At 46.9% G+C, this 13,355-nt stretch overlaps 1 protein-coding gene across 6 annotated transcripts in view; it reads left to right on the top strand.

Annotated features, from left to right (window-relative positions):
- Positions 1-13,355, top strand: part of RPP21 (ribonuclease P subunit p21) — a 26,725-nt gene extending 13,370 nt beyond the window's left edge. For all 6 annotated transcript variants that reach the window (XM_088481125.1, XM_088481123.1, XM_088481124.1 and 3 more), the window contains exons 4-6: positions 2,965-3,047; positions 3,245-3,376; positions 4,228-13,355. In XM_088481125.1, the coding sequence (XP_088337251.1) occupies positions 2,965-3,047; positions 3,245-3,376; positions 4,228-4,313 (301 nt within the window). In that variant the 3' untranslated portion in view covers positions 4,314-13,355. The remainder of the gene's footprint in view (positions 1-2,964; positions 3,048-3,244; positions 3,377-4,227) is intronic.

Here is a 13,355-nt window from a genome sequence, read left to right as displayed (position 1 = left end):
GTGACATGGGAATCCACCGCCGGTGGAGTTTCCCATTTTTTACAATGTGCCTCAGGGAAGGGGTAATTAGAAGCCAACCGCTTCTGAGGAAGGAATCTCTTACTGGGCGCCTGCCAAGCTACTGCCATATGATCCGTCAACTGATCCGACAGGGGAAACACCGCAGAAGCCACCTTAGTTTTTTTTAAACTAGGAAACTTCGACTTAGGAACCGGTGCCTCATCCTCTATAAGAAGAATAGCTCGCACCGCCCTAACTAGTGCTCGCACATTAATGGACGACTTGGTATCCATTTCCTGGACCGAGGCGTCCGAGTCAGTGTCATCAGGGACCTCCCCATCATCTGAGGAACCCTCTGAGTCCGATACCTGAGCAGCCCGTGTCATGAGTGGGCGTTTTGAAATCCTAGAAGGCATGTCAGTCTGCAACATTGACTGAAAAGCCGAGGAAGCGGCCGCCAAATGTTGCACGGAGTTGGAGAGCACATCCACCCAGGGTGGAGGAGTCACCATAGGGGCCTGAAAAGGTACCACAGGCTGCTGCGGCACAGGGGAAGCCTGCATATACATAGGCAACCCCGCATAGGGACCCACCGACTGAGACCCAGGAGGACTCCGCAATAACTGCGGGACACCCGGGGAATGGGGGATGGTCGGCTGGGACAACGACCTAGTAGGGAGAGCAGTCGGGACCGACAGACGGTCCGCAATAGACACCAGCACTTGAGAAAACATCGCCCACGGTGGTTCCTGCGCCAGAGAAGGTCTGGATGGGCCAGGAGCCACCTGGCATTGACTACACAGGCCATCCTGTGACAAATCCTCCCTATCTACTCCTGCAGAACAGCGTCCGCAGGAGGCCAACACCGGAGCCACTGAGCGCTCAACCTCCTCGTCTGACATGACAGAATATATTATATATCTGGCACCAGGGTAGAAGTAAAACGCACTCACCGGTGTGCTGAACAACAGCCCACAATATGGCACTGAGTAGCACACAACTGTATGTGACGGACCTCACAAATACGTGATCTATATAAGTGAGGTCAGTAGAAACGCCCCTCCCCCACACACCTGTAGGGCTTGTAGGAGAAGTAAAGGGATAGGTATAAGCTGACAGTAAGTAGAAAATAAGCACAGACAGGCAGCACTAGCAAAAGTCACATACCATGCAGGAAGATATACTCACTGCACCTTTCCACTACAATCAACCTGCCCAGATTCAGTGTCTGGGAGGGCTATAGTGCTGTGTACGCTGTCCTTAATCAGGGGAGAGGTACACAGGGGGACCGGTCCGCGTGCTCCCTGAAGATCTGCGCTGCCACTGTGAGAAAATGGCCGCTGGAGACCTCAGAGGAGGAGTGGCCGAGTAGCTGCAGCTCAGCGACGCCAGACTCCGTGCTGAAAGGCGCGCTGAGCTGAGGGGAGGAGCCGCTGACAGGGAAGGCTTCCTCCCCTGGCTAGCATATTAACCCCAGGGCTTGACGGCATCCCGCTTGCCATATATCCCTGGTGGTCTAGTGGTCCCACGGGTTATTCCTCCTCAGAGGGGGAGCCCGCCGCCACCGCTAGCGGCCCCCGGTCTGTCCCCTAGGACCGGGGGCAAAGGACTGCATCTGCAGGCAAAACCCGCGAGCCGCCGCTAATCGGCGACTCGCGGCTTACCTTGTCCCCGGCGACTCCGGCAGCAGTCCAGGGAGGGACCCAGAGTCCGGCTAGTACGGACTCTGGCCTCCCGCCGCGATCCCCAGTGCAGTACTGGCGTTGCGGCGCCAGCGGGGAAGGAGAGCGGCAGCGTGGGCGTCTGCATAGACAGCCCGTCGCTGCCACACTAGAGCCTTTGTTGTAAAATAGAAATCTAACAGGCTCTTTTTTTTTTTTTTTTTTAAATAAAAATAGAAAGCTTTTGGGGGCTGCTCCTGCAGCCCCCCTGCGCAGGTGACCCGACTCCGGCCGGGCACCAACGCAAACTGAGGTGCTGTGGCCGGGGGCGGGGTATAGAGGAGGACGGACCCAAGTGCATCCTGGGAGCAGCTAAAGCTTTAACTGCGTGGTGCCCATGGATCCAGATCCAGCTATACCCCAAGGTCAACCCTGTGGACCCCCTATGGACCCTGAAGTAGAAAGTCAAATTATTTTGATAAACTCTACAATTAACATACAGTATAAGTGAGGTTCTCAGTACATGTTTGCCAAAAATGCTTGCCCATCCACCACTACAATTGGTAAATTTTACTAAATTGAGAGTTTTTAGAAGTGAGTTGCTATGGGCAACATCACTCTTAAAACTCACTTGTAAAAACTCTCACTTTAGTAAATTTACCCCCAAGTCTCGGAATGGTAGCACCTTTCACCTTTTAGTATGTATAAAATTGGGGTGTGCAGTCCAAGCTTCCTCACCAAACCCCCCCCCCCACGTTTACTGTAATCTTGGCTCCTAGTTAGTGTTGTCACGGGGGGGGGTGGACCGTACCATGTGCACCACTCTGAGGTGGTGACTCCAAAATGTCAGCTCCTCCTCATGACCTGGAGCTGGACGCTGCACTGTGACGTTATTGTGCAGCTCCCAGCTGTCGATCACTGAGGAGTTGCTGGGAGTGCGGGAGAATCTCTGGGGGCAGCCTGGCTTTTCTGGGCTTACTAGGCCAGCCTCCACAGTGGTTAAACAGTGGGCAAGGGAGCAGGCCAGACCCCTTACCTGCGAGATCACGCCCCCTTTTCGGGATGTATCGGGCGCAGTGGGTGTCGCTAACTCCAGTGACAACACTGCATCTAGATACATGCACTTACCCACAAACGTGGACTCCTTACATCACAAAACCACATTGCGGTTTGTAAACCCTTTTATCAAAATGCCTCTGATTGTGAATACAACTCTACAGTCACTCGATGAATCAGACTGACATCACCATTTGAATATTTAGCTGTCAGATGACATGTTGGAATATCTATTATCTTTTTCTAGGGATCCATCTATCAAAAGAACTATCTGTAAGAGATGCAGCTCCCTCCTTCTTTCTGGAATCACATGTACTGTCAGACAAAAAAGTAAGTTAAAATACACTGAATGAACTATGATTTATTTATTTTTAACCGGTAAAGAATCAAGGGTCCCCAAAATATTTATTAACACTGATCAACATAATTAAAAGAAAACTTTACCTAGGCTCCAGTAACATTGTGTTGATTTTAACTCAGCACTTGTTTATATTAAGTAGAAATATAAATCCTCTCTTTTCACGCAGAACGTCGGGGGCAGCGGCAAACTATTGTGAGATGTCTGAGTTGTGGCCTCACTAAACGTTTCCTAAATAACCCAAACTACAAGCTGTGGTGTGAGCAGCCAGAAGCTCTGCTGGAGAATCAGCCAAAGCCAGGTAAGTGCACTCTCCTTGATACCGTGCTTTAGAAAAATGTCTTTCTCCTTGTCAGTTAAACATCTGATAATATATTTGTATACATATGTATGTTATATATTTATATGGTATTATTTCTTAAATCTGCTCATGGTTTTCAATGAGAATACCTTTTGCCTTCAAATAGATTTCAATGCTTTTGCCTACAGTGAGTTCATCGTTTGCTAAAACTACATGCTACATAATGCAATAAGAGGAGGGAAATACAGGACACTAGCAAATGTGAAGCATAGTTTAAGCAGAGGAACAGCGGTTTTGGGCAGTGCAGCCATGGTAACTACAGGTTATAAAATATTCTGCAGCGTCTTCCTGTACTTGGGAACCATCCCCACACTGTTTTTCCATCCCAAGATGGTTGCATTGTACAGCATGGTTTTGAAGCTTATGGTGTAGACAGGAGGGGTGGCTAGGATGTACTGTATCTTCCTAGGCCTTCTCCCCACCCACTGGGGTTTGTTGTGTACTAAATGCAGTTTTACTTTATTTTGGGTGGGGGTCATATGAGATCACCTACGCTTCCCACCCAATGTGTGTGATGTACTTGTATTTTTGACTTGCTACAGCTATTCTTCAGGACAGATTCTTCATTTTGGAGATTAATAGCTCAGCAAGAGAGTTTAGGTTGATAATGCTATTTATTAGTGGTCTCATTTATATAACAGGCTGAGCTTTCCTATCTGTTAGCTTAACTTTGCAATGAATGGTAAAAACAATCTTCTATAAAAAAAATAACCAGAGATCTCACAGTTCAAAATGTTCTTGCACTTAAACACTTTTTTTTTTTTTTTTTTATTGCTGTCTTTTGTAAATAGGTGCAAATCCTGTATCACATCGAGGCCTACCAAAAGATGAAGGATCTTCTGCCAAAACAGTCAATGATAACAAAACTGCTGGTTAATCTATTTCCCCGGTTTCTCACCTGATGCAAATTGCTGATTTGCCCTAGAGGGATACATGCTGTGTTGCACTGCTTGTTACGCTACCAATGTGCTTAATTTGTACTACCAGACTGGTGTGGGATTTTTTTTTTTTTTTGTAATAATTTTAAAATATTTAGAACTAATTGTCTGATGGCACATTAGTGAGAATCTATAAAATGTATATATATTTTTTTCTTCAACAAATGTTATGCTGGCTGTTCAAACCACCTAGAACAAACTACTAAATACATTTTGACATACCATTTTCCAAACCCTTGTTCGTCAGAAGTATCCGAAGACCAGAGCCGAACCACTGCTCACAGTAAGATCTTTTACTGTAAGATCTCCACCAGTAACGTGAACAAGCTCTATTTTATTCCAGGACAGTTACAGTAGTCGACAGGAGAAATACAACTGTAGACTTGCAATATACTCTGGAGTGTAATGAGTAGTTTGTGATTGACATAGTATGTAGTCTACACCTCCTATTTAGTTTTGTTATGCATCATGAGATATAGGCAATCAGTCTCGCACACTGCCTCGGTGGCCCAGCTGGACTCCTAGGTATCTATTTGACCATCAAGAAGTCTTCTTTATAAGCATATTAAAGCTGTCATACATTAAGGCCCTGATTCAGAGCCGCTCGCTGTGGCTGTCCGCACGCTGGGATTGTTTTTTTTTTTTTTTTAAATCTCCAGACGCTCGCAAAGCTGTGGGAGACCACCCACAGCTTGTGTGAGCGGCCAGGAGAACATTGCAATAATCGCGACCATATGGTAGGGTCTAGGCTGCCACAAGGCCGAGTGGACTTCCTGCTCTAATAGAGCAGGAAGTCCAGTACTGACATCAGTAGTGATGTCTGTAAGCCCTCCCAACAAATGCCTGCGTTTGTCCAGCCACCCCCCTACCCGCCCACAAAACGGGGCGAGCTGTGACTCACCATCGACAGCCGCCCCGTCTTGTTGCGAGCCCCGTGGCGACTAAACTTCAGTCGCTCGGCGGGGCTCTTGTACGCCGGTGCGGCGCATGCGCAGTGCCTCAACATCGGGCTGCTTGCAAGCAGCTCTGAATCAGGGCCTAAGTCTATGAGTAAGTGTCAGATAAATGCTGGAGGGACATGAAAGTGTGAGGTCCATGGCTCCCACTTTTTGGCTAAAAATTTTTATTCCATGGCATACATGTGCCACGCCTTGCCTATAATCTCTAATGGTTGGAATTTATTATTTTTTTTTATTAATTTTTTTTATTATTATTTGTGACATGTTGCTTATAACATATCTAATCAGTTGGTGTTGGTGACGAGTAGCATCTGGGATACTTAGAGCTTTATTTTCAAAGCAGCTACTTGTGTAAGCCGCGGGTTCAGCTGAAAATATAAAACTGTACCCGGCGTGCTTAACACTGACTTCTGGCATTTTAAATTTTCGCCTGGAAGTAAGCCACTGCTTCATATATAAAGCATGTTTAAACTACTACAGAGTTAATAAGAGATCCATTTTTTTTTTTCCAACCATATGTGCATAAATGTTCCAATGTCCGTGCCACATTTCACACAAAAATGTGAAATTTCTGTGCATGTTATATTTAGCCTGAAAGGGACAGAGGGCCTGATTCAGAGATGGACACTAATACGATCGCAGCTGCGTTTTCATCCGCAACACAGCAGCGAAGATATGCTAATGTTGGCAAATATCATTCGAGCATAAAGATGACCACTGCTGCCTTCGTGCATGCGTGCGACGACGCATACCCATGTAAATATTGGTGACATCGGTGGCCATCTTACCTAGGGAGCTCTTCTGACACGCAGAGCTGCGTATGCAATCGCAGTGACTTATTTATGCACGCCCATGTAACGGCATTTAAATGGACAGGCACGCCTTTGTTTCGCCGACTACCTCCTTCTCCGTCAACACCCCCAAATGCTCACTTTCTGTCAATCACTCTGCGATGGGTCTCCGTGGCCTGCGTGATGCAGAGCTGTCTTTGTGCACCTGCACTGCTATGCATGCGCAATGACAAACAATCGTTCGATCTGCGTGAAAATGGCATTATGCTCCATCTCTGAATCAGGCCCATAATACCATCTGTAGAGGAGTTTGTAAGCATTTTCCTTTATGCCTACCCAGATGGAGCTAGATGCTACATTAGCATACATAAATCAGCCCACTCTACATTGTCAAGGGTTCCCCCCAGGCCATTTCACGTGGCTCTCTGCCATGTTATTTTTTTAATGTGTTTTGGATACATGTTGGGAAGTAATCTCCTTTTGCTACTTTAGTGGTTTTCAATGGATTTTGAGCTATTGAAGTTAACAAAAGAGATTATACTGCTGTTTAAAGTAATTATTCATTGTAATAGAATCAAGACAGCAGTGATTTGTAGTGGAAAAATTGCTGCTTTGTCATCAATACTAAATGGCTATAATAAGAGCTGTGCTGTTGTCAGGTCCTTGTTTTTCCCACAGTCCGACCACCTCTGCATGTGACTCCAGACTATGGGCTTGATTCCAGGATTAAACAAAAATTGGGTTTATGTTTACCCACAGGGCATGCACAGATACCAAAATGTGTGCATTTGCCTGTATGCAGAGTTGGACATATCTTGCAATGCTCCTGTAAACTTTGGTTTGCTACTAGTCCTCATCACCTTTACTAGGTTCGGTGCAAAAAAATATTCCTGGAAATGATTAGCTGTGTAGCATGCAGTTGCATTAGCACTCCTTCATTAAATTTAGGCCTATTTGGTAACATGAATTTCTTCCTCTTCAGTTGCTAGTGTAGATTAGCCCAAATACTGTATCAATTGTACTTTGATATTCCCAGTTCTGGAACATGCGCAGTACGAAAACATACAAGATTTGCTCCGCAACAGCTCAACTCGGCATCAGGCCCCAAACATCTTAAACTATGCTAATTATTGCTTTCGTCTTTAGCATTTCCCTTAGAACTGAGGGCCTGACTCAGACCCGTTCGCTAGCAAGCGATCACTCGGAACGAGTGATGTTTTGCAAAGTGCGCATGCATCGCTTGGGGGTGGTAACGGGCAAGCCACTGGAAACGGGGGAGTGGAGGTGCGAACGCAGGCGTGCCTGAGCATCTTAACGCCGTTTCTGAGGCATGCATAATTAACAGGCAGCGTCATAGTACATGTCACCTGGTTGAATTATACACAGTGCTTGCGGTAGGGTACAGTCAAGCGCTGTGGTCACTTCTGAACCCGATGTACCGATGGTTGCATACACTTCCTGGAGATGACGTGCGCTAGTGGGCGTCTAAAGACTGGCTGGTGGGCGTCTGCATACACAAAGTGATCGCACGCCAAGACATAGTGGGTGTGCTTATGCTTTGCCATGCGATCGCCTGCCTTGACGTCACTTAGCTGAATTTGCATACGCTGGGAGCGAGCGTCAGCATCTATCGACCGGGTCTGAATCAGGCCCTGAATGTGCTCACCGATACTCTGCTGATTCCGAGTCTTGTGCATGTAGTAGTAGTAGTAGTAGTACAGTATATAAAGTTTAATGAACATAACGGATGGGATGTATCAAGCATCGCATTTTGGATGGGATACATCCAGCCACTGAATGCATGCATACTGGCACACAGGACAGCTCTTTTTGAAAAGAGCTCTCCTTTGCAATGACAGGACTTTTGGGTTTATGACCCAGGAGTCCTTGTGTGTGTGCCTGCGGGGAATATTGCTAAAGGAAGGCCATAGGCTTCTATTAGGCTACATATAACATAAATGGGTATGGGCGGTACCAGAGGTTACCCTATAACTGCAGCCTAAAGAGAAAACAGGGTTTCTTCAGGGTCCTGAGGGCCCACAGGTAGACCTTGGGGTTTAGGTGATGGCAAGGACATGCGGGCACCACGCAGTTAATTTTTCACTCCCAGGATGCCAGGCACCTCAGTTTTGTTTGGTGCCTGGCCGGAGTTAGGTCACTGTAGCGCAGTGGGGCTGTTTAACAGCCCCTTAAGATTTTCAAGTTGGAATCTACTAGCGCCCAGGGGACGTCCACGCGGCCTCTCCATCATCCCGCCGGCGCCGAGACCCCAGTACTGATCCGGGGATCGTGGTTGGAGCCCGGGGTCTGTGCTAGCAGACTCAGCAGGACTCCTAAGACTGCAGCCGGATTCACGGGGAGGCAGGTAAGAATGCAAACCACCGCTTATTGCAGTGTCCCCCGTTCCCCCCACCCCCGGGTCTCTGGGGACGGACCGGGGGATGACTGCAGTGGAACCAGGCCACTTAGACCAGCCTGGGACAAGTGCTGGGGTGCACTGAGCAGCAATAACAGTGCTTCCAGCATCCCAGGGGGTAATTGTTGGCCAGGGGAGGCAACCATCCCTGTTTACAGCCAGCTCCTCCCCTCTGCACAGTGCGCCTTTCCACTGCGTTCTGGCTTAGCTGAGGAAGCACTTCTCCCATGGGAACGCCTCCTCTGAGATCTCTGGCGGCAATTTTCTCCCTGTCACAAACCGTGTACACTTCCCTCATTGCTATGTCTGAAAATGGGGATGATGTGCACGATTCCGCTCCAGTCCTGCTGTCATGCAAATCATGTGCTGCAGGACTAGGTATGGGGGACATGGTCTCAGAGGGATTATGAATGAGGTGTTATAATCCTCCTGCCCCCTCTGTAGTCCCAACCACTGCGCAAGAGCCTCCTTGGGCGTGATTTGCTCAGACATTGACAACCATGGCGGGGCGGTGGGCATCACTCCCTGTGTTTCCCCAGATGGGGTTCACACTGCAGGCGATTTTGTCCTCACAGGGCCTGCCATTACAGATTTCACACATGCAGGTTCAGTCTGTGCCCCCTCCATGGATAGATACAGTGTCTACTACGGTGCAGACCCTGGCGGATACCTCTGTTACCCTCCACGCTATGCTTCAGGGGGATAAAACCCTTAGAATGACCAAAAGGCCTATGCCTATGGTAGAGGAAGATGACTCTGAGCCCTCTCAGCGAGAGGAGTAGTCTAAGTTCAAGATCAATATTCCAGCTCTGATATGTGCTGTCCGTTCGGCCCTAGTCATAGAGGAGGACGAACCACCAGCTCCCCGGTCCAAACATGCTCTGTTCAAAGAAATAAGGACTACTTCTGCAGTATTTCCTTTATCTGATCAGCTTGTGGAGCACATGGAGATGGCGTGGAAATCAGCGATTTCAGCCTCAGAGATGCCTGGCTTATGCCTATCCCTTTCCTGAGGAAAACTGTACTAAATGGGAATCACCTCCAGCGGTGGACTCTCATGTGATGCACTTAATCAAAAGTGCTACTCTGCCTATGCCATCCATTTCTTCCCTAAAAGATACCACGGATAGGTAGATAGAGGTGTGTTTAAAGTTAATGTATTCTCTTTGAGGGGCAGTTTCTAGACCAGCTACGGCTATCTCTTGGGTGGCCAAGGCTATGGAGTTCTGGGCAGACTCCCTAGAGGAGTCCTTTCCTTCAGATGCTACCACAGATCAAGTGGCTCTGGTGGATAACCTCCGTGATTCGGCTACATATATCAGCGAAGGTGCTTTGGATGTCGCCCTTTTACCCTCTAGGATTTCGGCTGCTGCATTCCTTATGGCTGCGCTCTTGGAGAGCGGACTCTAAGAAAGGATTAGAGTGTCTACCTTACAACTATAAGATCTTGTTTGGTCCTGATCTGGACAAGATTGTGGATTGGTTGGCAGTGACTAAGGCCCTCATTCAGAGCCGCTCGTAAGCGGCCGCTCGTTCGTTATGAGCGATGTTCGCTCATCTGCGCATGCATACGGATTGTAAAACGCATGCGCGAACCAGTCAGTGCGGCCGAAAATCGTTTGTTCGCTAAATAGCGAATGCCTGCTATTTTGAGTGACAGGAGGAGGAGTATGTGGGTGGTAACAGGGGAAGGTGCTTGAAAACGGGGAGTGGAATTCAGAACGCAGGCATGCTTAAAGGTCAAAACGGGCGTTTTAAGGGTGTGCATAATTAATACAGCAGCGTCATTGACCACGTCACTTGGTTGTTTTATAGTCAGAACTGCTCGCGTGATTGTGGTAGGAAAAACCAACCACAAGAATAGTGAGCAGTTCATACGCTGTTCGATGTCCTCGATTAATCTAATAAATAGCGGACATGACGTATGATGCGAGCGGCCAGGGGGCGTATTTTTCAAAATTACGACCGCAAGTTTTGTTCGCTTATTCAGACATAGAGGCGTGAACAGACCGCAAAGAGCGAACGGTTCATTTGAATAGCCACCCCTTTTTTCTGAACGAACGACCGCAAATAGCGTCCGGCTCTGAATCAGACCCTAAGTCTGCGTGTCTGCCTTCAGAATCTACTTCTTCAGGAACCCGGACCTAGTCCTTTTGGCCCCAAAGTAAGCCTAAGGGTCAGCCCTTTCCTAGACAGTCAGCCCTCAATAAGACTACCAAGCACAAGAAACAGGCCTGGAGTACCAGATGTCCGATGTCCAAGTCCGATGACAAGTCTTCAGCCTGACAGGACGTGTCTCCCCTTGGGGGATCCCAAGGTGGGAGGCCGACTTCTTCAATTCGCCCAGTGCTGGTGTCAGACCACAGACACTTGGGTAAGAGAAGTGGTCTCTCACGGGTATGCCCTTGCATTCTGCACATGCCCTCTGTCAGACAAAGACAAGACATTACAAATCCAAAAAGCCAAACAACCCTTGCTTCAAGCAGGAGTTGTCATCCCGGTCCCATTTCCTCACTCTATCAGCGGCCGGTGCAGGCTGTGGCAGCAACCTCCGACACCACACTGAAGGGAAGTGCTTGCCGCGCACACACAGACTGAGGCAGGGTCTGGACCATACGCGGCCTTAAGGTAGACGGAGTCCAGAATCCGCTACCGATCATCTGCACCATATGCGAGGTACCTTTCAGTTCATTGTGGTGTCTGTTCACATCCCCGCAATACAGGCTCACATGAGCCGGGAAGAGTGAGAGGCTCATTCTGTAAAGCCATTGGAGTTCGGCATCCCTGCATGATACGGAACATTATGATATCAATTTTTTGCTCAGGACTTTTGAGTCTTAAAACAAGATAATAGATTTGCAGTCTTGTGCATAGGAAGAACTTAATCTCTCTCACATACGTAAAGTGAATGATTAATGAGCCACTTGAAGTTAACATCACTGCTCTCTAAATATTAGCAGATTGTTGCTAATTGATACATTTAGATATGGTGTTTCTATAAATTGTGATTGTTCATCACAGTGTTACATATTTTTATTTTATTTTTCATTGTGTATGTGTCTCATTGGACAATGATGTATTTATTTTAATTTATGAGCATGTTAAATCATCTTTTTGACATAGCTGGTTATATTTTATCCATTGGTTACAGGTGTCTCACAGCGCTGTTACTTCTAATTGTTTTATTCTGTATACGGTTGGCAACCCTAACAGCAGCGTGACACACCAGTTTTTATTTATTTAAATTCAATTGTGATTGCACGTGTGTCCTTTTTGCAGCGCCATCGGCTTTTTTCTTGTTTTACAAATTGACTGATTTAGCCTCGCTTTCGTTTCTTGGTGGCGTTTGAAGGCTACAACTGAGGTCAAGGTCAGGTATCTGTTTGAGGAGAGCGAGAAAAGATTAATATTAATATCATGTTTTCTAATTTTTTTTGTTTATATCTTTGTTTATTCTAGTTCCCAACAACGGTGGAGAAGTGGCAAACTATTTGCTGAGAAATTTGATCATAGGTGGAATTTTCCAAACTGCGGGGGAGCAATCGATGGGTAGCATAGCCGTATAACCCCACATGCCCATAGGGATTCCTTTTATTATAATTACAAGGGATTTTTCAGTATAGCACTCATGGCAGTGGTGAACGCCAACTATGAGTTTATCTTTGTTGATGTAGGCAAAAATGGCTGTGCTTCTGATGGAGGGTCATTTAAATAAACCCTCTTCTATGAGAGCCTTAACTCCAACAGTCTGAATTTGCCAACTACAGCAGAAACGCAGCACGAGCTTAACTTTGTTTTTTGTCGCTGACAAGGCGTCTGCTCTACATGAACACTTGCTGAAGCCGTACGCGCAAAGGGGCCTGACTAAAGAAAAGCGCTTATATAACTAGTCTATTCAGGACACGGAGGATAGTTGAAAATGCCTTTGGCATTCTGAGCAACTAGTTCAGAATATTCCATACGGCAATCAATCTGCATGCGGACAAAATAAATTCAGCTTTCTTGGCCTGCTGTGTCCTCCACAATTTCCTGAGAAAAAAAAAATAACTAGCCAACTGAGGACATCAGACTCAGCTATGCCAGACGACCCGGACCATACACAGGAGACAGTACAAATGCACTCTGTGTCCCCACCTCCAATTTTGAAGACAACAGGGTCTGCGCGGGCTAAACAGGTTAGTGAGCAATACCAGGCCTACTTTAGTGGAGTGGGGGCAATACCATGGCAGGAGGCCAGTATCAGTTAATTTAATTTGGATAATTGTGGACTATTGAACTTTCAAAAAATATTTGGAATGGTGTGTATGCACTATGTCTGTACCTACCACATCCAAAGAGAATGGTTAATCCATTTCAGGGTTGTCCTCTTCATGCTCCTCTGGGACACTCTCCACGATGAGAGTTTGGGAGGCTCTCTGCGGCTCCTGCTCGTGAATGTCAAAATACCACAAAGTACAGGTATAAACATCATCTGCCCCCGCTCTTGATGCCCACGACTCCTGCTGCTTTTGGAATTTCTTGACGTACACCGTACGGAGGTTTTGTATTTTGCACTTAACCCACTTTGGACAGGCCTCGTCGTGGTATGGCAAGCTGTAGGTGACCAGGTCATCAATGGCAGCAGCTTTTTTTCTCCTTATTACTGTATTCCTTTGTTTTGATCTTCCAAAAGGCAATTGTGGCTGCGATAACACTCCAGAAATCCAGTGAGTCTCTTGCACTGGTCATTTCTGTTGGTATGCAGAACAAAAACTGTATAAGTCATAGTTTGAATGTTTTACAAGTTTGATTATTTATAAAAGTTTGTTTTTTTTA

This window comes from Taudactylus pleione, unplaced genomic scaffold (assembly GCF_031769625.1).
Source record: "Taudactylus pleione unplaced genomic scaffold, aTauple2 ptg000265l, whole genome shotgun sequence".
Taxonomy (NCBI): domain Eukaryota; kingdom Metazoa; phylum Chordata; class Amphibia; order Anura; family Myobatrachidae; genus Taudactylus; species Taudactylus pleione.
The sequence above is the reverse complement of the archived record's forward strand: the minus strand, read 5'-3'. Positions and strand labels throughout refer to the sequence as shown.